This window comes from Heterodontus francisci, chromosome 2, assembly GCF_036365525.1.
Source record: "Heterodontus francisci isolate sHetFra1 chromosome 2, sHetFra1.hap1, whole genome shotgun sequence".
Classification (NCBI taxonomy): domain Eukaryota; kingdom Metazoa; phylum Chordata; class Chondrichthyes; order Heterodontiformes; family Heterodontidae; genus Heterodontus; species Heterodontus francisci.
Genome location: NC_090372.1, coordinates 204430725 through 204455742, shown reverse-complemented (window position 1 = coordinate 204455742; position 25018 = coordinate 204430725). Strand labels below are relative to the sequence as shown.

At 44.5% G+C, this 25018-nt stretch overlaps 1 protein-coding gene across 5 annotated transcripts in view; it reads right to left on the bottom strand.

Annotated features, from left to right (window-relative positions):
- Window positions 1–25018, bottom strand: part of xylb (xylulokinase homolog (H. influenzae)) — a 319204-nt gene that overhangs the window by 233529 nt on the left and 60657 nt on the right. For all 5 annotated transcript variants that reach the window (XM_068015166.1, XM_068015134.1, XM_068015149.1 and 2 more), the window contains 2 exons: window positions 7593–7711; window positions 236–317 (listed from right to left, as the gene is read on the bottom strand). In XM_068015166.1, the coding sequence (XP_067871267.1) occupies window positions 236–317; window positions 7593–7711 (201 nt within the window). The remainder of the gene's footprint in view (window positions 1–235; window positions 318–7592; window positions 7712–25018) is intronic.

Below are 25018 nucleotides of genomic sequence, written 5' to 3'. Positions count from 1 at the left end.
AAAAGCACCCTTCTACTGCTACCCTCTGTCTTCTATGACCGAGCCAGTTCTATATCCATCTTACTCTGAAGTGAACCAATTTCTAAATCCCTATAAATTTGTCCAGAAGGAATCTGTGCCCAGTGATCATTAGAGTGTCTTACTGTATCAATGACATATCCATCAGTACTCACTCGGTCAACTCTTAGAAAGATGGCAGCTGAATTTGCTACAAAATTCAAGACTGTATTCTTACCTGGATTGTCTCCTGTAAAAGCAATGACTTTACACTCAGAATTGAATCCAAAGCGTTTCACATAGTATGGAGATATTGAGCCCTAAACAGAAACCGAGGAATGGCTTAGAAAAGTAAAAGTTAATTGACATTCCTCATGCATGCAGCTATCACAAATAGCAGTCAGTTAATAGAAGCACAAAAGGTTTCCTTTATCATCACTCAGATACTGAAGATAACTGGGGAGTTAGTCCCAGATCAAATGTTCTCGAGGATACAGTGTTTAAACAAAAGGTGATTTTAAGGCTAGCTCAGTTCGAGAGAGTCTGGAGTAACCTGCTTGCAAGAAATGATCACCTGGTATGCCACCATGTGTTAGCTCCTGGGTTAGACACTGAGCTTCCTTATTGGAATTCCCATCCAGTACGAGCACTGGTCATTCACTGCCCCCAATTTCCTTTCCATCCTGCTCACCTTACCCACCACAGAACTCCTGCACTCTTCTGACCTACCAACAATCACCACCCTCTCCCATTTCCCTTTGCAGACTGTCTGCTCACCCATAAGACCCTTGCCATCCACAACCTCAGTGTAAATGATCATATGGACATCTTTGTTTTGACTGAAATCTTACAGCTGACTTAAGCCTCCCCATCTTCCAAAACTTTCCCACACCTGTCATACTCAAACTGCCACAATAGTGTTGTGACTGTCATCAGTAAGCCTTTCCCCGACCACTCTGGTACCTACCGGCCTTCAAGCGCTTTACCTGTCTCTGTCCCTCTCATCACTCCTTCAACATTCCTGTAGTCCTACCAATGCCAAGTTGGCCACCCCAAGTTTCTTCCCTTAGATAACTTTCGTTCTTTTTTTCCTCTATGCCAAGTGACTCCTCATCTTAGGCAATATCCATCTGCAGCTCAGCTTCCTTGCCCTTTTTCTACGGAATTCACTATTATTCTGTCCTCTCTAAACCTTGCAGGTAAATTCTTGGAGTCACAGAGTCATAGTCATGGAGTTATTTATGGCACGGAAGGAGGCCATTCGGCCCTTCCAATCCAAGCCAGCTCTCCACGAAACAATTCAGTCAGTCCCACTCCCCTCTGCTTGATCCCCGCAGCCCTGAAAGTTTATTTCCTTCAAGTGCCCGTTCAATTTCCTCTTGAAATCAATCATTGTTTCCACTTCCACCACCCTGGTAGACAGCAAGTTCCAGGTCATTACCACTCACTGTGTAAAAAAAGTTCTTCCTCACATTCCCCCTACTTCTCTTGCCCAAAATCCTCAATCTGTGTGTCCTACTCCTTCAGTACCATCAGTTAACGGTGTTATGATCCTGTATTTTTATTTCCGGGAAGAATGCGGTGTGCCTTTAACGCTGGAAAAGGAGCAATACTGCTTGAAGGCAACAAGCTCCAGACACTGAGTCAAAGAATGCATTCTCATTTCCCTGGAATACAGCCACTCACAGACTGTGATTCAAAGAATGCATTCTCGTTGCCCCTGAATACAGCCACTCAGAGACTGTGATTCAGAGTGCATTTTCGTTGCTACAGGATACAGCCACTCAGGACCAAAGACATGAGATACATTGTTGCCGATTGATATTTGAATCTAATTGAAAAACTGTTTTTTGAGAAACAGACAGACAGCTGGACCAGCATATACTGAAGGAAATGAGAGCTCTCTCTCAGTTTATTTAAACCTTATTTATGATACTCTCAGAATTCTGATGTCAAGCCAGATTAATTCCTTAAAAGAAAATAACCAAATTCCTTTAACTACTGAACTGCAACTGTTTTTTTTTTAAGAACATTACAGCGCAGTACAGGCCCTTCGGCCCTCGATGTTGCGCCGACCTGTGAAACCATCTGACCTACACTATTCCATTTTCATCCATATGTCTATCCAATGTCCACTTAAATGCCCTTAAAGTTGGCGAATCTACTACTGCTGCAGGCAGGGCGTTCCACGCCCTTACTACTCTGAGTAAAGAAACTACCTCTCACATCTGTCCTATATCTATCACCCCTCAACTTGAAGCTATGTCCCCTCGTGTTTGCCATCACCATCCGAGGAAAAAGACGCTCACTATCCACCCTATCTAACCCTCTGATTATCTTATATGTCTCTATTAAGTCACCTCTCCTCCTCCTTCTCTCCAACGAAAACAACCTCAAGTCCCTCAGCTTTTCCTCGTAAGACCTTCCCTCCATACCAGGCAACATCCTAGTAAATCTCCTCTGCACCCTTTCCATAGCTTCCACATCCTTCCTATAATGCGGTGACCAGAACTGCACGCAATACTCCAGGTGCAGTCTCACCAGAGTTTTGTACAGCTGCAGCATGACCTCGTGGCTCCGAAACTCGACCCCCCTACTAATAAAAGCTAACACACCATATGCCTTCTTAACAGCCCTATTAACCTGGTTAGCAACTTTCAGGGATTTATGCACCTGGACACCAAGATCTCTCTGTTCATCTACACTACCAAGAATCTTCCCATTAGCCCAGTACTCTGCATTCCTGTTACTCCTTCCAAAGTGAATCACCTCACACATTTCCGCATTAAACTCCATTTGCCATCTCTCAGCCCAGCTCTGCAGCCTATCTATGTCTCTCTGTACCCGACAACATCCTTCGGCACTATCCACAACTCCACCGACCTTAGTGTCATCTGCAAATTTACTAACCCACCCTTCTACACCCTCTTCCTGGTCATTTATAAAAATGACAAACAGCAGTGGCCCCAAAACAGATCCTTGCGGTACACCACTAGTAACTAAACTCCAGGATGAATATTTGCCATCAACCACCACCCTCTGTCTTCTTTCAGCTAGCCAATTTCTGATCCAAAGCTCTAAATCGCCTTCAACCCCATACTTCCGTATTTTCTGCAATAGCCTACCGTGGGGAACCTTATCAAACGCCTTACTGAAATCCATATACACCACATCCACTGCTTTACCCTCATCCACCTGTTTGGTCACCTTCTCGAAAAACTCAATAAGGTTTGTGAGGCACGACCTACCCGTCACAAAACCGTGCTGACTATCTCTAATGTACTTATTCTTTTCAAGATGATTATAAATCCTGTCTCTTATAACCTTTTCCAACATTTTACCCACAACCGAAGTAAGGCTCACAGGTCTATAATTACCAGGGCTGTCTCTACTCCCCTTCTTGAACAAGGGGACAACATTTGCAATCCTCCAGTCTTCCGGCACTATTCCTGTCGACAATGACGACATAAAGATCAAGGACAAAGGCTCTGCAATCTCCTCCCTAGCTTCCAAGAGAATCCTAGGATAAATCCCATCTGGCCCAGGGGACTTATCTATTTTCACACCTTCCAAAATTGCTAACACCTCCTCCTTGTGAACCTCAATCCCATCTAGCCTCGTAGCCTGAATCTCAGTATTCTCAACAACATTTTCTTTCTCTACTGTAAATACTGACGCAAAATATTCATTTAACACTTCCCCTATCTCCTCTGATTCCACACACAACTTCCCACTACTATCCTTGATTGGCCCTAATCTAACTCTAGTCATTCTTTTATTCCTGATATACCTATAGAAAGCCTTAGGGTTTTCCCTGATCCGATCCACCAATGACTTCTCGTGTCCTCTCCTTGCTCTTCTTCGCTCTCCCTTTAGATCCTTCCTGGCTAGCTTGTAGCTCTCAAGCGCCCTAACTGAGCCTTCACGTCTCATCCTAACATAAGCCTTCTTCTTCCTCTTGACAAGCGCTTCAACTTCTTTAGTAAACCACGGCTCCCTCGCACGACAACTTCCTCCCTGCCTCACAGGTACATACTTATCAAGGACACGCAGTAGCTGCTCCTTGAATAAGCTCCACATTTCGATTGTTCCCATCCCCTGCAGTTTCCTTCCCCATCCTACGCATCCTAAATCTTGCCTAATCGCATCATAATTTCCTTTCCCCCAGTTATAATTCTTGCCCTGCGGTATATACCTGTCCCTGCCCATCGCTAAGGTAAACCTAACCGAATTGTGATCACTATCACCAAAGTGCTCACCTACATCTAAATCTAACACCTGGCCGGGTTCATTTCCCAGTACCAAATCCAATGTGGCATCGCCCCTGGTTGGCCTGTCTACATACTGTGTCAGAAAACCCTCCTGCACACACTGGACAAAAACTGACCCATCTAAAGTACTCGAACTATAGTATTTCCAGTCGATATTTGGAAAGTTAAAGTCCCCCATAACAACTACCCTGTTACTCTCACCCCTGTCGAGAATCATCTTCGCTATCCTTTCCTCTACATCTCTGGAACTGTTCGAAATTCATCGCTGGAAAAGAAGAGCATCAATTCAACTGCTGAACTAGACTACTGTTGAAGAACCTTTTTCCTCCCATCGGAAGGCTGTGAGGACTTCAAGCAACCTTGGACTATTCCACATTGGAAGATTTCACTTCGGCAGGAGTGTAAATATGCAAGAACTCTAATTTTTCTATTTTAAATGTTGTTTATGTCTTAGTAGTGTTTGTTTAATTAGAAAAACTAAATTCTTAGTTAATGTGTTGATCTAAAGACACCTGGTTTGGTTAGCCTCATTCAGGGATTAACAAATGGTACAATTTGGCTGGGTCTTTCCTTAATTTGGAACGTTTAAAATGATATGTTAGGCGATCGGTGGAAGGACGGGACTGAATCAACAGTGCGTTTCTCCCACCACAATCAGAATCGTATATTTAGATTGGAGGCTTTGACTTGAGCGGTCGGTCATAACAAAGGGATCAGTTTTTCTTTGTCTAACTTATCTAAACCTGTCATAATCTTGTACACCTCTCTAAAATCTCCCCTCAGTCTCCTTTGCTCCAAGGAGCACAACCCCAGCTTTTGCAACCTAACCTTGTAACTAAAATCCCCCATCCCTGGAACCATTCTGGTAAATCTCCTCTGCATCCTCTCAAAGTTCCATTCTGAACTGTGGTGACCAGAACTGGACACAATACTCTAGTTGGAACCTAACGAAAGCTTTATAAATGTTCAGCATAACTTCCCTGCTTTTGTCTCAATGACTATTTTTGAAGCACAAGATTCCATATGCTTTGCTAACTACTCTCTCGATATGTCCTGTCACCTTCAAAGATCGATGTACATGTACCACCAGATTCCTCTGTTCCTGCACACTCTTTAAAACTGTGCCATTAAGTCTATATGCCTCGCCTTATCCCTTCTGCCAAAATGAATCACCTCACACTTGTCTGTATTAAACTGTATCTGCCACTTGTCAGTCCATTCTGCTAGCCTATCTATGTCCTGTTGCAGGCGATTTGTATCATCATCACTGTCTGCCACTCCTCCAAGTTTGGGCTCATCGGCAAATTTTGAAATTCTACTCTGTATTCCAATATGCAAGTCATTTACATGCAGCAAAAAAAAGTGGTCCCAGCACTGACCTTTGGGGAACACCACTGTCTACCATCCTCCAGTCTGAAAAACCACCATTTACCACAACTCGCTGTTTTCTATTCTTAAGCAAATTTTTTATCCAACTGGACACTGATCTTCCTATTCCATGAGCCTCAATTTTGTTAACCACGGAGCTGTGCAGCCAGCCCTAAGGACAAAAGGGGTAATATATGCTTAGCCGCGCAGGGCAAGACTAGAATACCTAATGAGTACTTTAATGGTGAGGCCGAAATTTAATGGTAAGGTGGTGGCCCTCCACCTGGGGGCGAGCCTGCCTCTGATGGGCTTGAAAGACATGCTGCTATTTTGCGTGCCTCAGGCCCTTAACTGGCTTCAGTCAAGGCTTCTGCCCCTGTGAGGCAGGACAACCCGCCTCCAAGAGTTGTTGGCCAAGCAGAGGGCCCGCAGCTCTTCAGTCCCAGCAGCACCACCGGCAGCTTGGCCACTACTTGGATTGCACCAGGCAGGACCAGCAACAATGGAGGAGGCCCCAGAAAAGGAAGGTGGGGGCTGGGGCACGCCAGGGACAAGCCTGTGCTGTTGGGGGGGGTCCCACCATGGGGCAAGGTATGACTGATTAGGAGGGCTGTTCCCCACCAATCTGCAAGGAGGCCACCATATATTATTAGGCGGCCTCTTCAGGTGCCACAGTGCCCATCTGCTGCTGGTAAAATATCAGCAGTGGTGGGCAGAGACCGTAAAGTGGTAATTAGTTAGCCACTTAAGGGCCTCAATTGGCCAAGGGCAGCTGGGCCATTTGCCACCTCCCCGCCGCTAGCAAAATAGCAGTGAGGGCAGTTAGGCGACAGGCATGGTACCCTCCCACCTGATTTTACGCCTTCCCTGCCTCCTAGCCCGCTGCTAGTGGGGGAAGGGGGGGGCGGGGGCGCATTAAATTCCGGCCTTTGTATCAGTGTTACTAAGGAAGAGCAATCTGACAAAATATTGGTAGAAGCAAAGAGAGTAGATGTAATGGATAGGGTAAAAATTGAGAGGGAAGAGGTACTGGAAAGGCTGGCAATGCCAAGGGTAGATAATTCCCACTCTTTCACTTCTAGTTTATCCTCCACTCCAAAGTAGGTTGCCAAGCATTCAGTTACCGTGACCCTAGATTCTAGAATTTTCTTTTTAGCCCTTTTCTGTCTTGATTCGTATCTTCAAAAGCCGATCACCCCCTTCCCCCCCGCCTCCCACCAAACTAACCTCACCCTTTTTCTTAACATTCCACAATGCCCCTGTAAAGCACATTGGCTGGTTCTGTTAGATGAAAGACAATATAAAAGTCCAAGTTTTTGTTGTGGTTAAAAGTATAATCAGATAGGGGAGCAGAAAGTAATGGCCAAAGCAAAATGCACACACTTGACAGTGCACTGACCATTTTTCAGAGCTTTCAAAACATCAGGACGTGTATCTGATTGGTCATGTGAAATTGATGTATTAGATCTTTGAGAATGTAATTTCAGGAACAGAAATAAGCTACTTGGGCCAAAAAAACTTCCCTTTTTAGCTGATCATTTCAGCCATCACAGCAGCTCTATCAATCTCCCTCTCTCCAGAAAGGCACTTAGTTGCCTCCTGAATTCAGTTATTGTATTTGCTTCTGTAGTTTTCCCTGTTAGTTTATCCCAATGAAAGTTACCATTGCGGGAAACAGTATTTTGAAATGATTTATTTACTCCTAACTTTTTTATTTTACTCCTAGAATCAGAAACCTTTTGCCAGTGATTGGAAAACTTAATTACTCTCTTCATAACTTTAAAGCACTCAGGATTTATTTTTCCAATGAGAACAAGCTTAAACTGCTTGAACTTTCCTTACAGCTCTGTTTTCAGAGACTAGGCATCACCTCTGTTACCCTACACTGCTTGTTTAAGAACAGTCAAGTGTTTTTGATAAGTAGAACAAACATTAAACCTCTCGTTAATTTCTTACCAGTACAGAATGTGATGGCTGCGGGGCACCAAGCTTCTCCTTCAGACCTGGTGCACAGGCATCAAGGCACTGCTGGGACCACTCGTGTGCATGGATATCCATCAAATTCATACCAGAACCTAGAGGAAAGCAGCAAAGCTGTAATGACCCAAACAAGTGAGTGAGAAAAGGACATAAGAAATAAGTGCAGGAGTAGGCCATGTGGCCCCTTGAGCCTGCTCCTCCACTCAATAAGATCATGACTGATCTTCGACCTCAACTCTTCTTTCCTGCTCTATCCTCATATCACCTGACACCATTTAGAGTCCAAAAATCTATCACTCTCAGTCTTGAATATACTCAATGACTGAATATCCATAGCCCTCTAGGATGGAGAATTCCGAAGATTCACAAGCCTCTCAGCAAAGACATTTCTACTCATCTCAGTCATAATTGTCTGGCCCTTAAGCTGAGACTATGACCCTTAGTTCTGGACTCTCCAATCTGGAGATATAGCTGCTCAGCCTCTACACTATCAAGCCCTCTCAGAATCTTTGACGTTTTGATGAGATCACCTCTCATTCTTCTAAACTCCAGAGAGTATAAGACCAAACTATTCAACCTCTCAGCATAGGACAACACTCTCATCCCAGGAATCAATCTTGTGAACCTTCATTGCGGCACTTTACTGTCAGCCCATGTCTGAAAGCTATCCAGGTCCTGTCACGGGCTGTCACGGGTTCACAGAAAATCGTAGAATCATAGAAATTTACAGCACGAAAGGAGGCCATGCCGCCCATCGAGTCCACGCCAGCTGACAGGTAGCCATCCAGCATAATCCCACTTTCCAGTTCTTAGTCCATAGTTTTGTAGGTTATAGCGCTTCAAGTGCATATCCAAGTACTTTTTTTTATATATTAGTTCATGGGATGTGACAGTCACTGGTTAGGCCAGCATTTATTGCCCATCCCTAATTGCCCTTGAGAAGGTGGTGGTGAGCTGCCTTCTTGAACCACTGCATGTGGGGTACGTACACCCACAGTGCTGTTAGGAAGAGAGTTCCAGAATTTTGACCCAGCGACAGTGAAGGAATGGCGATCTCGTTCCAAGTCAGGATGGAGTTTGCCCTGGAGGGGAACTTGCAGGTGGTGGCGTTCCCATGCATTTTTGCCCTTCCTAAATGTTATGAGGGTTTCTGCCTCTACCACCCTTTCAAGCAGTGAGTTGCAGATCCCCATCAACCTCTGGGTGAAACAATCTCCCCTTGAATCTCCTCTAAACCTCCTACCTCTTACCCTAAATCTATGACCCCTGGTTATGGACCCCTCAACCAAGGGGAACAGGGCATTCCTATCCATTCTATCTAGACGCTTCATAATTTTATACACTTCAATTAGGTCTTTCCTCAGCCTCCTCTGTTTCAAAGAAAACAAGCCTAGCCTATCCAATCTTTTCTCATAACTAAAATTCTCCAGTTCAGACAACATCCTCTGTATCCCATATGCCTTTTTTACCACCTTATCTACCTGACCAACCACCTTCAGGGATCTATGGACATGCGCTGGCTAGTCCACTGATATCTTCCTGCAGTCTACAGCTTTTTTCTTCATTATCAGCCACATGGCCAATTTTTGTATTGTCTGCAAACTTCTTAAATCATACTCCCTATATTCAAGTCCAAATCATTGATATCTATCACAAAAAGCAAGGAACCTAGTATTGACCCTGTGGAACCCCACTGGAAACAGCCATCCAGTCATAAAAATGCCCATTACCCTTTGCTTCCTGCCTCTGAGGCAATTTTGGATCCAACTTTCCACTTTGCCTTGTATCCCTTGGGCTGTTACGTTCATGAGCAGTTTGCCATGTAGGACCTTATCAAAAGCCTTGCTAAAATCCATGTAGGCTACACCAAATGCACTATCCTCATCAGCTCTCCTAGTTACTTGCTCAAAATGCTCAATCATGTTAGTCAGACACGATCTTCCTTTAACATATTCATGCTGTCTTTAATAAATCCATGTCTTTTTAAATGAAGATTTATCCTGTCCCTCAGAATTTTTTCCAATAATTTTCCCAGCACCGAGGTTAGGTTGACTGGCCTGTAATTACTCAGTCTATCCCTTTCTGCCTTTTTAAATAATGGTACAACATTAGCTGTCCTCCAGTCCTCTGGCATCACACCTGTAGCCAGAGAGAATTGGAAAGTGATGGGCAGAGCTTCCGCTCTTTTTTTGTTTCCCTTAACAGCCGAGGATACATTTCGTTCTGGCCTGGGGATTTATCCACTTTCAAAGATATCAAGCCCCTTAATACTTCCTCTCTCACTAAGTTAATTACATCAAATATTTCACATTCCTCCTCCATGATTGCAATGTTGGTATTGTCCATTTCTTTTGTGAAACAGACGCAAAGTATTCTTTAAGAACCATACCAACGTCCTCCGACTCCATACACAAGTTACCCTTATGGTCCCTAATAGGGCCTACTCTTTCTTTAGTTATCCTCTTGCTCTTTATGTATTTACAAAAACTATTTGGGTTTTCTTTGATTTTACTTGCCAATATTTTTTTCATGCCCTCTGAAAAGCAGCAGGAGAGGAGAGCATTCAAAAAGCACACCAAAACCTCGGAGATTCGGAGAGAAGCAGCGGGAGAGGAGAGCATTTAATAAGTGCATCAGAACCTCGGAGATTCGGAGAGAAGCAGAGGGAGAGGAGAGCATTCAAAAAGCGCACCAGAACCTCGGCGATTCGGAGAGAAGCAGCGGGAGAGGAGAGCATTTAAAAAGCGCACCAGAACCTCGGAGATTCGGAGAGAAGCAACGGGAGAGGAGAGCATTTAAAAAGCGCATCAGAACCTTGGAGATTCGGAGAGAAGCAGCGGGAGAGGAGAGCATTTAAAAAGGGTGCCAGAACCTCGGAGATTCGGAGAGAAGCAGCGGGAGAGGAGAGCATTTAAAAAGGGTGCCAGAACCTCGGAGATTCGGAGAGAAGCAGCGGGAGAGGAGAGCATTTAAAAAGCGTGCCAGAACCTCGGAGATTCGGAGAGAAGCAGCGGGAGAGGAGGGCATTTAAAAAGCGTGCCAGTACCTCGGAGATTTGGAGAGAAGCAGTGGGAGTGGAGAGCATTTAAAAAGCGTGCCAGAACCTCGGAGATTCAGAGAGAAGCAGCGGGAGTGGAGCAGGAGGTTGGGAGGCAAATCAAACATTGAAAAGTGATATCACAATCAACAGAGTGCGGGGAAACAGAAAGCAGGCTGCGGTGAGTATACCAGTAAGCTTTTAACTTACTCTAAGTTAATCAAATATAAAATAAGACTTTATCAATTCAATAGTATAAAAACTAAAAACTAAGGTGAATTTTATAATTTACTTTCTTCTTCTTCTTTGGCCTCCTGGTCTCGGGAGACAATGGGTAAGCGCCTGGAGGTGGTCAGTGGTTTGTGGGGCAGCGCCTGGAGTGGCTATAAAGGCCAATACGAGAGTGACAGACTCTTCCACAGGTGCTGCAGAAAAATTTGTTTATCGGGGCTGTTACACAGTTGGCTCTCCCCTTGCGCTTCTGTCTTTTTTCCTGCCAACTGCTAAGTCTCTTCGACTCGCCACACTTTAGCCCCGCCTTTATGGCTGCCCGCCAGCTCTGGCGATCGCTGGCAACTGACTCCCACGACTTGTGATCAATGTCACAGGACTTCATGTCGCCTTTGCAGACGTCTTTAAAGCGGAGACATGGACGGCCGGTGGGTCTGATACCAGTGGCGAGCTCGCTGTACAATATGTCCTTGGGGATCCTGCCATCTTCCATGCGGCTCACATGGCCAAGCCATCTCAAGCGCCGCTGACTCAGTAGTGTGTATAAACTGGGGATGTTGGCCGCCTCGAGGACTTCTGTGTTGGAGATACGGTCCTGCCACCTGATGCCAAGGATTCTCCGGAGGCAGCGAAGATGGAATGAATTGAGACGTCACTCTTGGCTGACATACGTTGTCCAGGCCTCACTGCCATAGAGCAAGGTACTGAGGATACAGGCTTGATACACTCGGACTTTTGTGTTCCGTGACAGTGCGCCATTTTCCCACACTCTCTTGGCCAGTCTGGACATAGCAGTGGAAGCCTTTCCCATGCGCTTGTTGATTTCTGCATCTAGAGACAGGTTACTGGTGATAGTTGAGCCTAGGTAGGTGAACTCTTGAACCACTTCCAGAGTGGTCACCAATATTGATGGATGGAGCATTTCTGACATCCTGCCCCATGATGTTCGTTTTCTTGAGGCTGATGGTTAGGCCAAATTCGTTGCAGGCAGCCGCAAACCTGTCGATGAGACTCTGCAGACACTCTTCAGTGTGAGATGTTACTGCAGCATCGTCAGCAAAGAGGAGTTCCCTGATGAGGACTTTCCGTACTTTGGTCTTCGCTCTTAGACGGGCAAGGTTGAACAACCTGCCACCTGATCTTGTGTGGAGGAAAATTCCTTCTTCTGAAGACTTGAAAGCATGTGAGAGCAGCAGGAAGAAGAAAATCCCAAACAGTGTGGGTGCGAGAAAACAGCCCTGTTTCACGCCACTCAGGATAGGAAAGGGGTCTGATGAGGCGCCGCTATGCTGAATTGTGCCTTTCATATTGTCATGGAATGAGGTGATGATACTTAGTAGCTTTGGTGGACATCCGATCTTTTCTAGTCATCTGAAGAGACCACGTCTGCTGATGAGGTCAAAGGCTTTGGTGAGATCAATGAAAGCAACGTAGAGGGGCATCTGTTGTTCGCGGCATTTCTCATGTAGCTGGCGAAGGGAGAACAGCATGTCAATGGTCGATCTCTCTGCTCGAAAGCCACACTGTGCCTCAGGGTAGACACGCTCGGCCAGCTTCTGGCGCCTGTTTAAAGCGACTCGAGCGAAGACTTTCCCCACTATGCTGAGCAGGGAGATTCCACGGTAGTTGTTGCAGTCACCGCGGTCACCTTTGTTTTTATGGAGGGTGATGATCTTGGCATCGCGCATGTCCTGTGGTACTGCTCCCTCATCCCAGCACAGGCAAAGCAGTTCGTAGAATGCTGAGAGTATAGCAGGCATAGCACTCTTGATTATTTCAGGGGTAATGCCGTCCTTCCCAGGGGCTTTTCCGCTGGCTAGAGAATCAATGGCATCACTGAGTTCCAATTTTGTTGGCTGTACGTCCAGCTCATCCATGACTGGCAGAGGCTGGGCTGCATTGAGGGTGGTCTCAGTGACAACATTCTCCCTGGAGTACAGTTCTAGGTAGTGCTCAACCCAGCGGTCCATTTGCTTGCGTTGGTCAGTGATTGTGTCCCCAGATGTAGATTTGAGGGGGGGGGGGCGATCTTCTTGATGGTTGGCCCAAAAGCTCTCTTAATGCCATCATACATTCCTCTGATGTTTCCGGTGTCTGAGGCCAGATGAATATGACTGCATAGGTGTTGCCAGTAGTGATTTGCGCAGTGACTGGCTGTTCTTTGTGCAGCGCTTCTGGCTTTTTTTTAAGTGCTACGAATGTTAACTCGTTGGGGGCTTTCTTGTAGTTCAGCAGTGCAATGCGCTTAGCGGCTATGACAGGTTCCAGCTCTTCAAAATGAGATTGAAACCAGTCTGCATTCCGTTTCACACGTTTGACATAGGTGGTCATAGCTGACTCATAGATGGAATCTCTGATGTGGGCCCACTTGGTCTCTGCATCCCCTGCGGGAGTGTTTTGAAGGGCTTTTTCAAGTGAATTTAGGAATTTTTGTAACAGCTGTGGATAAGAAATTCTGCACAGGTGGCTGTTCTGCTTGGAGTGATGCAGCTTCTTTGGTTTGAGTCTAACCTTGCTGCACACCAGGGAGTGGTCAGTGTCACAGTCCGCACTGTGGAAGCTGCGTGTGATTTGAATACTGTTTAAGGAGGCTCGCCTTGTGACGATGAGGTCCAGCTGGTGCCAACGACGTGATCTTGGGTGCCTCCAAGAAACCTGGTGACAGGGTTTAGTGTGAAAGAACGAGCTGGTGATGCAGAGGTTATGATAGGTACACAACTCAAGCAGTCTCTGTCCATTCTCATTCATCCTTCCAATGCCATAGCGCCCAAGGCAGGAGGGCCATGAGTCATGGTTCGCCGCAACCCTGGCATTAAAGTCCCCCAGCAGGAACAGATGTTCAGTATTGGGGATGCTACTAATGATGGCTCCTGGGATATAAGCTCCCTCGGAAGCTCCCTTGCTGTGCAACTCTATCCATGGCCATCTGCTCCCATTTCTCCCCCAATCTACCCTCTTAAACTGTTTAAATTTCCCTGGCTCTTTAATCAGTACATTTTAGCCCTAACTACAAGTTAACAGCTAGTTTAATGATACCTGGGCCCACTGCCCTCTCCCAGCCATACCTGCTCTTTGCTTTCTTCATTGAGCACTGAATTGTGCTCAAATTGACATTCAGATTTCTGGACGCCTAGGCTACAGTTCTCTACCAGACAAAATTGTAAAGTACAGCTGGTGATATTCTGATCTTCTATCCTGTTGTCTACATCATGCAGAGCGTCCTCAGCCACGGCGTGCGGTAAGTCCAGTGCAGAGAGGAAGGAGCAGCGGAACCCTAGGGTAATAAGACCTAGTACAGAGGGGGAGCATTGAGAAAAACGTGCCCCCGAACATTTAAAAAGCCACGACCCGGCCCCAGTTGACTCCATCGCGGAACGGCTCCTCAGCCACAACTTCAAAGCGCCCGTGGGAGATGTGCGGCTCGTAGCGCATCTGCAGCAGGGAGTGTATTCATTCAAATTAACAGCTGGGGGATCCAGATTGTAGCTTTGGAGCAGCCTCAGCCAGTGTCCTTATCCAATAGGTATGAGGAGTGGACGAGGGCACAGACTGCAGGGAGGATGAGTGAACTGACAACAGCACCATGGTTCAGAGTGCCATTCAAGTGGAGAGGGCGAAAAGAGAAATGTAGTAGTAATAGGGGATAGCATGGTCAGGGGAATAGATACTGTTCTCTGCAGCAAAGACAGGGAGTCCCAAAGGCTGTGTTGCCTACCTGGTGCCAAGGTAAGGACATCTCTTCTGAGCTGGAGAGGAACTTGGAGCGGGAGTGGAAGGATCCAGTTGTCGTGGTCCACGTAGGTACCAATGACATAGGTAGGACAAGGAAAGGGTTTTACTGAGGGTCTATAAGCAGCTCGAGGCTAAATTAAAAAGCAGAACCTCAAAGATAATAATCTCCGGATTATTACCTGAGCCACGTGCAAATTGGCATAGGGTAATTAAGATTAGACAGGTAAACGCGTGGCTGAAAGATTGGTGTGGGAGAAATGGGTTCTGATTCAGTACTGGCACCAGTACTGGGGAAAAAGAGAGCTGTTCCGTTGAGACGTGTTTCATTTGAACCATGCTGGGACCAGTGTCCTGGCTAATCGTATAACCAGGGTTGTAGATAGGACTTTAAGCTAATTAGTTGGGGGGGGTGCGGAGGGTTCAATTGAAGGGAAGTTTAAAAAATCAAAAAGAAACGAGAGAGCTGAGGTGCAGGGTACTGAAGAGGCGAACAGTAATCAAAGTGTGACAGGAAAGGGCAAAAAATATAAGCAGAAGAGTGCAGCAGAAATTAGAACCAGAATGAGTAATAATGGTAAAAAGTCAAGGCTCAAGGCTCTTTATCTGAATGCATGCAGCATTTGTAACAAGATAGATGAGTTGACAACACAAATAGAAATAAATGAATATGACTTGATAGCTATTACAGAGACGAGGTTGCAGGGTGACCAAGACTGGGAACTCAATATTCAAGGGTATTCGACGTTCCGGAAAAACAGGCAAAAAGGAAAAGGAGGTGGGGTAGCTTTGTTAATAAAGGAAGGTATCAGTGTGGTGGCAAGTAGTGATATAAGTGCAATAGATCGTGATGTGGAATCAGTTTGGGTGGAAATAAGGAATAGCAAGGGGAAGGAGTCACGGGTGGGAGTCGTCTATAGGCCCCCGAAAAGTTGCCTCACTGTAGGACAAAGTATAAATTGAGAAATAATGGCGACGTGTAAGAAGCGCGCTACAATTGTCATGGGTGATTTTAATCTGCATATTGACCGGATAAATCAGATTGGCAGAGGTAACATGGAAGACGAATTTGTAGAGTACATCAGGGGTTGTTATTTAGAGTAATACGTTGCAGAACCTACCTGGCAACAGGCTATTTTAGATCTAGTAATGTGTAATGAGGTAGGATTAATAAGAGATATCATAGTTAAGGATCCTCTAGGGGGTAGCGATCACAACATGGTAGAATTTCAAATTCAGTTTGAGGCAAACAACTCGGGTCTCAAACCATTGTCCTCAACTTAAACAAGGGCAATTACGGAGGTATGACGAAAGAGTTATCTAAAGCAGGATGGGAAAATAAACTAAGGGAAGGTCAGTGGATCAGCAGTGGCAGACATTTAAGCAGATATTTCATAACGCTCAACAAAAATTTATCCCAGTCAAAAAGGATTCAATGAGAAGGATGAACCACCCGTGGTTAACAAAGGCGGTCAAGGAGAGTATCCAATCAAAAACCACACATACAAAGCAGCAAAAACTAGTGGTAGGTCAGAGGATTGGGAAATTTTTTTTTTTAGGAAACAGCAGCGGATGAGTAAAAAGCTAGTAAAGAGGGAGAAAATTGATTATGAAAGTAAATTGGCAAGAAATATAAAAACTAACAGCAAAAGCTTCTACGGGTATATAAAAAGAGAGTAGCTAAAGTGAGCATGAGACCCTTGGAGGATGCAACTGGAGAATTGATAATGGGGAATAGGGAAATGGCAGATAATTTAAACCAACATTTTGCATTGGTCTTCATGGAGGAGGACACTATAAACATCCCACAGATATCAGATAAGCAAGGAGCTAATGGGAGGAAAGATCTTGTAACAGTCTCTATCACGAGGAGCAAAGTATTTGACAAACTAATGGGACTAAAGGCAGACAAGTCGCCAGGGCCTAATGGCCTACATCCAAGGGTTTTAAAGGAAGTGGCTGCAGAGATAGTGGAGGCATTTGGTCGAAATATTCCAGAACTCACTGGATTCCAGGAGGGTCCCAGCGGATTGGAAAACTGCTAATGTGACGCCCCTGTTCAAGAAGGTAGGGAGACAAAAAGCAGGAAACTTATAGGCCAGTCAGCCTAACGTCGGTCGTTGGGAAAATGCTAAAGTCCATTATTAAAGAAGAAATAGCAGGTCATTTAGAAAAGCTTAATGCAATCAAACAGAGTCAACATGGTTTTGTGAAAGGGAAATCATGTTTGACAAATTTGCTAGAGTTCTTTGAGGATATAACAAGCAGAGTTGATAAAGGGGAACCGGTAGATGTGGTCTATTTAGATTTCCAGAAGGCATTCGATAAAGTGCCACATAAAAGATTATTGCACAAGATAGGAGCTCATGGTATTGGGGGTGATATATTAGCATGAATTGAGGATTGGTTAACACACAGAAGACAGAGAGTCGGGATTAATGGGTCTTTTTCAGGTTGAAAAGATGTAACTAGTGGAGTGCCACAAGAATCACATTAGGGCCTCAATTATTTACTATCTACATTAATGACTTGGAGGAGGCGGCAGAATGTAATATATCCAAATTTGCTGACCATACAAATATAGGTGGGAGGGCATGTCGTGTTGAGGACATAAGGAATCTGCAAGGGGATATAGATAGGTTGAGTGAGTGGGCAAAGACTTGGCAGCTGGAGTTTAATGTAGGAAAGTGTGAGCTCATACACTTTGGTAGGAAGAATCAAAAGGCAGACTATTATTTAAATGGAGAGAGACTCCAAAAAAGTGCAGCACAGAGGGATCGGCATGTTCTTGTGCATGAAACACATGAAAACGTTAGCATGCAGCTGCAGCAAGTAATTAAGAAGACAAATGGAATTTTGGCCTTTATTGATAGGGGTTGGAGTTTAAAAACAACTGTACAGGGTGTTGGCGAGGCCGCACCTGTGTACAGTTTTAGTCCCTGTATTTAAGAAAGGATATACTGGCATTGGAGGCAGTTCAAAAGAGATTCACTAGGCTGATTCCTGGGATGAAGGAGTTCACTTATCAAAAACGGCTCAACAGGTTAGATCTTTATTCATTTGAGTTTAAAAGAATGAGGGGTGATCTTAGTGAAATATACAAGATCCTTAGAGGGCTTGACAGGGTAGATGTTGAGAAGATGTTTCCACTAGTGAGGGAATCTCAAACTAGGGGACATAGTTACAGAATAAGGGGATACTCATTTAAAAGTGAGATGCGAAGAAATTGCTTCTCTCTGAGGGTAGTGAATGTCTGGAATTCTCTACCCAGAGAGTTGTGGAGGCTAGATCACCGGAAGTATTTAAAGAGGAGGTAGATAGATTTTTGAAATATCGCAGAGTTGAGGGCTATGAGGAGCTGGCACGAAAGAGGAGTTGAGGTCTGGGGCAGATCAGCCATGATCTTATTGAATGGCAGGGCAGGCTTGAGGGGCCGAATGGCCTACTCCTGCTCCTATTTCTTATGTTCTTCTGTTCTTTTTTACTTTCACCCTGACAGTTTTTATACTCCTCTGGGTATTCTGCAGTATTACGCCCTCGGTATCTGTCATAAGCTTCCCTTTTTTTCTTAAAAGCAAAATACTGCGGATGCTGGAAATCTGAAACAAAAACAAGAAATGCTGGAATCACTCAGCAGGTCTGGCAGCATCTGTGGAAAGAGAAGCAGAGTTAACGTTTCGGGTCAGTGACCCTTCTTCGGACCAGTCCCGAAGAAGGGTCACTGACCCGAAACGTTAACTCTGCTTCTCTTTCCACAGATGCTGCCAGACCTGCTAAGTGATTCCAGCATTTCTTGTTTTTGTGTCCCTTTTTTTCTTTATCCTCTCCTTTGAGTCCCTTCCAAGGAGCTCTAGATTTGTTAGTCCATCCCTTTTTCTTTAAGGTAACATACTTACATGCTTGCTCTGACCCTGAGTTATCTCTTCCCTGAATACCTCCCACTGATCTGGCATGGATTTACCTTCAAGTAGTTGTTTCCAATCTACTTTAGCTAAACCACATCTCAGCTTAAAAAAATTAGCTTTTCCCCAATTGATAACTTTTTATTCCTGGTTTATATTTTCTCTTTTCTTTAACTATCAAAAATCTAACTGAATTATGATCACTTCCACCAAAGTGCTCCCCAACTGATACCCCTTCCACCTGCCCAGCTTCATTCCCTAAAACTAAGTCCACAACTGCCCCCTCCCCTCTCTTGTTGGGCTTGCAATGTACCAGCTAAAAAAGTTCCCCTGAATGCAGTTTAAGAATTCTGCTCCTTCTATGGCTTTCACACTAATTCTATCCAAGTTAATATCAGAGTAGTTGAAATCCCCCACTATTTCTGCCCTATTGTTTTTGCTTCACCACTTCTGATGAAAGGTCATCAGCCTGAAACGTTAACTGTGTTTCTCTCTCCACAGATGCTGCCAGACCTCTTGTGTGTTCCAGCATTTACTTTTTTTATCTCGTTATCAGAGAAGTTATGAATGGAATTGAACACTGATGAATCAGCAAATAGCCACACTCCTGCAGTGCACATCCTGTGCTATGTGGGAACTCCAGGATGCTTCTCGTATCCAGGAAGTATCGTTAGTTGCAGCAGCTTGCGCTCCAGGCTTTGGAACTTGAGCAGCAACTGGCGTCACTGCTGTGCATCCGTGAGGATAAGAGTTCCATGAATAGCACATTTATAGATGTGGTCACCCTACAGCTTAAAAGTATGTAGGCAGTGAGGGAATGGGTGACCATCAGGTAGTCAAGAAGAAACAGGGAGGTACTACAGGAGATCACTGATTGCATCTCACTCTCCAGTTCTGAATACAGTGGAAAGTGATGGCTAATCTGGGGAGTGCAGCCAGAGTCAAGGCCATGGAACCACGGGTGGCTCAGCTGTACAGGGGGCGAAAAAGACAACTGGAAGTGCAATAGTGATAAGAGATTCAATAGTCAGGAGAACAGACAGCTGTTTCTGTGGCTGCAGACATGAATCCAGGATGCTGTGTTGCCTCCCTGGTACCAAGGATGTCACTGAACGGCTGCAGAGTACCCTGAGAGGGAAGGGTGAAGAGCCAGCAGTCGTGGTCCACATTCGTATCAATGACATAGGTAGGAAGAGGGATGTGGTTCTGCAGAAAGAGTTTAGTGAGCTAGGTAAGAAATTAGCAAGCAGGACCTCAAAAGTAGTAATCTCCAGATTACTCCCAGTACCACGCGCAAGTGAGTTATAGAGATAGGAGGATAGTGCAGATGAACATATGGCTGGAAAGATGGTGCAGGAGGGAGGGCCATAGATTCCTGGGGCACTGGGATCAGTTCTGCAGAAGGTGAGACCTGTACAGGCCAAACAAGTTGCACCTGAACAGAGCCAGGACAAAATTCCTTGAGGGGCAATTTGCTAGTTCCAATGAGGAGGGTTTAAACTAACTTGGCATGAGTGTGGGAACCAGGAGATAATACAAGAGAGAAACACCAAGGTGCACAGAGAATTGGAACAGAGAGATAGCACTAGTGTAGGAAATAGCAAAGTATTAGGTGGAATCAGAGTGAGAGTGTTAGACAGTTCTGGAGAAAGGAGTAGTTACGTATTTGATGGGAGTGGACTGAGAAGGACTATGAGGATTGCAAAGACAGGATCACAATGCATGCGTGTAAATGCACAAAGTGTGGTGAGCTACAAACACAAATATCAGTATGGGAATATGATGTAGTGGCAAAAGCGGAAACACAGCTTAAAAATGGAGAGGACTGGGGGCTTAATATACAAGGATATAAAGTGTTCAGAAAAGATAGAGAAGGAAAAAAGGGAGCTGGGGTGGCAGCCCTGATGAGGGAAGACATTGCAGTGCTAGAAAGGGAGGATCTCCCTGAAGGAGCAAGGACAGAATCCATGTGTTTAGGGTTGAGAAGCAAAAAGGGTAGATGCTACTCGGGGTATTCTATAGGCCTCTAAATAGTGAGAGAGTGATAGAGGGGCAAATCTGTAGGAAAATCAGAGAGATGTGCAAGAACTATAGAATGATATTGAGGGAATTTAATTGCCCAAATGCAGATTGGGATAATTTTAGAGCAAAGGGTAAGGACGGGGTGGAATTTCTAAAAAGTGTTCAGGAGATCTTTCTTCAACAGCATATTCTCAGCCCAACTAAAAAAGAGGCATTTCTGGATCTGGTGCTGGGAAATGAGGTGAGCCAAATGGACAAAGTGTCTGTGGGGGAGCACTTGGGTAAGAGTGATCATCGTATCATAAGGTTGAGACTAGTAACGCAGAAAAGCAAGGAACAAAATAAGGTAGAATGTCTATATTGGAAGAGGGCTAATTTCAAAACGATGAGAAGGTATCTAGCCAGGGCAGAATGGAACTGAAGACTGTCAGGAAGAGCTGTATCGTAATAATGGGTTATTTTTAAGGAAGAGCTGCTTCAGGTACAAGCTAGGAACATTCCAACAAAGGTGAAAGGTAGGGGAACAAGAATAAGACTCCATGGTTGACGAGTTAGATAGAGATGATGATGCAACAAAAGAAGAGGGTGTATGATGCATCTCAGGTGAATTCATCAAGTGAGAACCAGGCCATATACAGTTGAGAGGGGAACAGAAGAGGAAAATAAGACTGGCAAAGAGACGATATGAAAATAGGAACATAGGAATATAGAGAATGGCAGTCACCATAAAAGAGAATCCAAAGATCTTCTACAGGCATGTAAATAGTTTTTTTTATTCATTCGTGGGGTGTGGGCGCCGCTGGCTAGGCCAGTATTTATTGGCCATCTCTAATTGCCCTTGAGAAGGTGGTGGTGAGCTGCCTTCTTGAACCGCTGCAGTCCTTAGGGTATAGGTACACTAACAGTGCTAAGCAAGTAGTAAGAACAGGAGTGGGGCTTATTAGGGACAGAGAAGGTAATATATGCTTAGAGGTGCAGGGCAAGGCTAATATACTTAATCAGTACTTTGTACCAGTGTTTACTAAGCAAGAGGAATCTGACAAAATATCAGTAGAAGCAGTGAGAGCAGAGACAATGGATAAGATAAAAATTGAGAGGGGAGTTACTTAAAAGGCTGGCTATGCTTAGGGTAATTAAGTCAGCTGGTCCGAATGGCTTGCATCCCAGGTTACTAAAGGAAATGGAGATAGTGGAAGGGCTTGCCATAATCTTCCAATCTTCCCTGGATAAGGGGAGGTAACAGAGCACTGCAGAATGGCAAATGTGACACTCTTATTCAAGAAAGGATGCAAGAACAGTCCTAGCAAATACAGACCGGTCAGTTTAATATCAGTGGTGGGTAAGGTTTTAGAAAGAATAATCAGGGAAAACATCAACGGACACTTAGTTAGAGTTAATTAAGGATCGACAACATGGATTTGTAAAAGGCAGATCATGCTTGACAAATATAATTGAATTTTTGATGAAGTAACAAAGAAGGTTGATGAAAAGAATGCAATGAATGTTGTTTATATAAATTTTAAGAAAGCAGTTGATAAAGGTACCATATAAAAGGCTGGTTAACAAAATTGAGTCTCATGGAATAGGAGGGTAAGTGCGTCCAATTGGATAAAAAATTGGCTTAAGGACAGAAAGCAGCGAGTTGTAGTAAATGGTTGCTTTTCAGACTGGTGGACGGTAGACAGTGGTGTTCCCCAAGGGTCAGTGCAGGGACCATTGCTTTTTTTGCTATATATAATGACTTGGATCTTGGAAAAAAAAGAGTGGAATCTCAAAATTTGCTGACGACACCAAACATGGAGGATGATATGAACCACCTGCAACAGGACATAGATAGGCCAGTGGAATGGGCAGCCTCACAGCTCCAGGGACCCGGGTTCAATTCTGGGTACTGCCTGTGCGGAGTTTGCAAGTTCTCCCTGTGTCTGCGTGGGTTTTTGCCGGGTGCTCCGGTTTCCTCCCACATCCAAAAGACTTGCAGGTGATAGGTAAATTGACCGTTGTAAATTGCCCCTAGTGTAGGGAGGTGATAGGGAATATGGGATTACTGTAGTGTTAGTATAAATGGGTGGTTGTTAGTCGGCACAGACTCGGTGGGCCGAAGGGCCTGTTTGAGTGCTGTATCTCTAAATAAATAAATAAAATAGACAAGTGGCAGATGGAATTTAATACAGACAAATGTGAAGTGATGCATTTTGGCAGAAGAAATAGGGAAAGGCAATACATACTTAATGGCACAGTTCTAAAGAATGCGCAGGAACAGAGGGACCTGGGGGTGCAGGTGCATAAAATTTTGAAGGTGGTAGGACATATTGAGAAAGTGTTTAGTGAAGCATAACGGATCTTGGGATTCATAAATAGCAGCATTCAGTACAAAAGCAGGACGGTTCTACTGAACCTTTATAAAGCTCTAGTTAAGCCCCAACTGAAGTACTGCATCCAATTCTGGTCACCACACTTCAGGAAGGGTGTCAGAGTCCTTGAGAGGGTGCAAAGGAGATTTACCAGAATGATTCCAGGGATGGAGGATTTTACTTACAAGGTTAGATTGGAAAAACTAAGTTTGTTCTCCTTAGAACAAAGGAGATTAAGGGGAGATTTAATAGATGTGTACAAAATTCTGACAGGTTTAGAAAAGTTAGACAAGGAAAAACTGTTCCCATTAACAAATAGTACAAAGATTAGGGAATACAGATTGAAAGCTTTGGGCAAAAGATGGAGGGGGAATATGAGAAAGCACTTTTTTACGCTGTGGGTGGTAATGACGTGGAACTCACTGCCCACAAGGAGGAAGTTGGATGGCCACCTGAGAGTAATAGACTTTCAGGGCTACGGGGATTGAGCCAGGGAGTGGGACTGACTGCATAGCGCTTTGGAGAGCCGGCATGGACTCGATGGGCCGAATGCCTCCTTCTGTGCTGTAAATGGCTCTATGACTATAATGGAGGGAAGGTCATTGGTCTCAAGCATCACTTCAGAAACTTGAGCAGAATCTAAACTGGCACTTCAGAGGGAGTGCTATATAGTTAAAGGTATTATGTTTTGAATGAGAGGTTAAACTGTGGCCTTGTCCACCTGTTCAGACGGAAGCAACAAATGCCATACAATTCTTTGAAGAACAGCGAGGAGTGAGGAGTTCTCCCAGCGTCCTAGTTAGCATTTATCCCTCAATCAACAGCACCAAAATCAGATTAACCAGTCATTGATCATATTGCTGTTTGTGGGTCCTAGGCATGTACAAATTGGCTGCTATCCACCACAGTCCTTACAGTGATGGGTTTTAGGTAAGGAATCCCAAGGTTCTGACCCAGTGATGACAAAGGAACAAAGATATACTTCAAAATCAAGATGATGTGGGAGTTGGGAGGTAATGGTGTTCCTCCAACATTTCTTTCTTTTTCTTGGTGGAAGATAACACTTCAAAAGTAATTCATTAGATGTAAGCACTTTAAAGTGTCTGGACACATGAAAGACGAGATACAAATGTAATTTTTTTTCCATATTGCAAGCAATTCTAAAAATGGTACCTTTACATTTAGCTGTTGTATTGCTAAGGGTTGCAGTATTATTATTTCTGCACTGAAGAATAAAATGTAATGAAAAGAAGAAAAGTCCATTCCATCTAGCGGTGCTATTATTGAGATAATCTTTAAAATTATTTGAGACCACAGTATGTGATGAACGAGCAACTTTCCAATCCCAAGGCAAAATAAAACAAAGAATTCCTGCACATGTGGTTAGCACTGCAGCCTCACAGCTCCAGTGACCCGGGTTCGATTCTGGGTACTGCCTGTGCGGAGTTTACAAGTTCTCCCTGTGACCGCGTGGGTTTTCGCCGGGTGCTCCAGTTTCCTCCCACAGCCAAAGATTTGCAGGTTGTTAGGTAAGTTGGCCATTATAAATTGCCCCTAGTGTAAGTAGATGGTAGGGAATATCGGATTACTGTAGGGTTAGTATAAATGGGTGGTTGTTGGTCGGCACAGACTCAGTGGGCCGAAGGGCCTGTTTCAGTGCTGTATCTCTATGACTATGACTATGTGGATTCAAGTATCCTTTTGACTGGTACAGTTTGTGGCTACTTGTTACCAACACAAAACATTTCTATAGTGAAAATAAACAAAACTATAAGCTAAGTCCTCTTTTTGTATCTGCCCGTGACTTCCCACTAATAAATTATAGCCACAGGTTCAAGTTACATTAACCTGTCTTAGGAAATCAGAGGATTAGGGTTAAATCACTCATGAATCCTGAACAATGCAAATTCCTGGTAATGACCTGATAAATCCAAACTGTTCCCAAGTCCTTACTGAATAGTACAGCATGGTACATGCAAGTCAGGTTGTAATCAACTCTGACCTATTGCTTATGACAGATTGAGCCAGTATTCAAAATGTAAATCACTGAATAATTAATAAGGCAAAGGCTCATTCCAATCAAAAGCGGACATGCTTACTGGTCCTGTTCTAAACATGTTTAGGTTT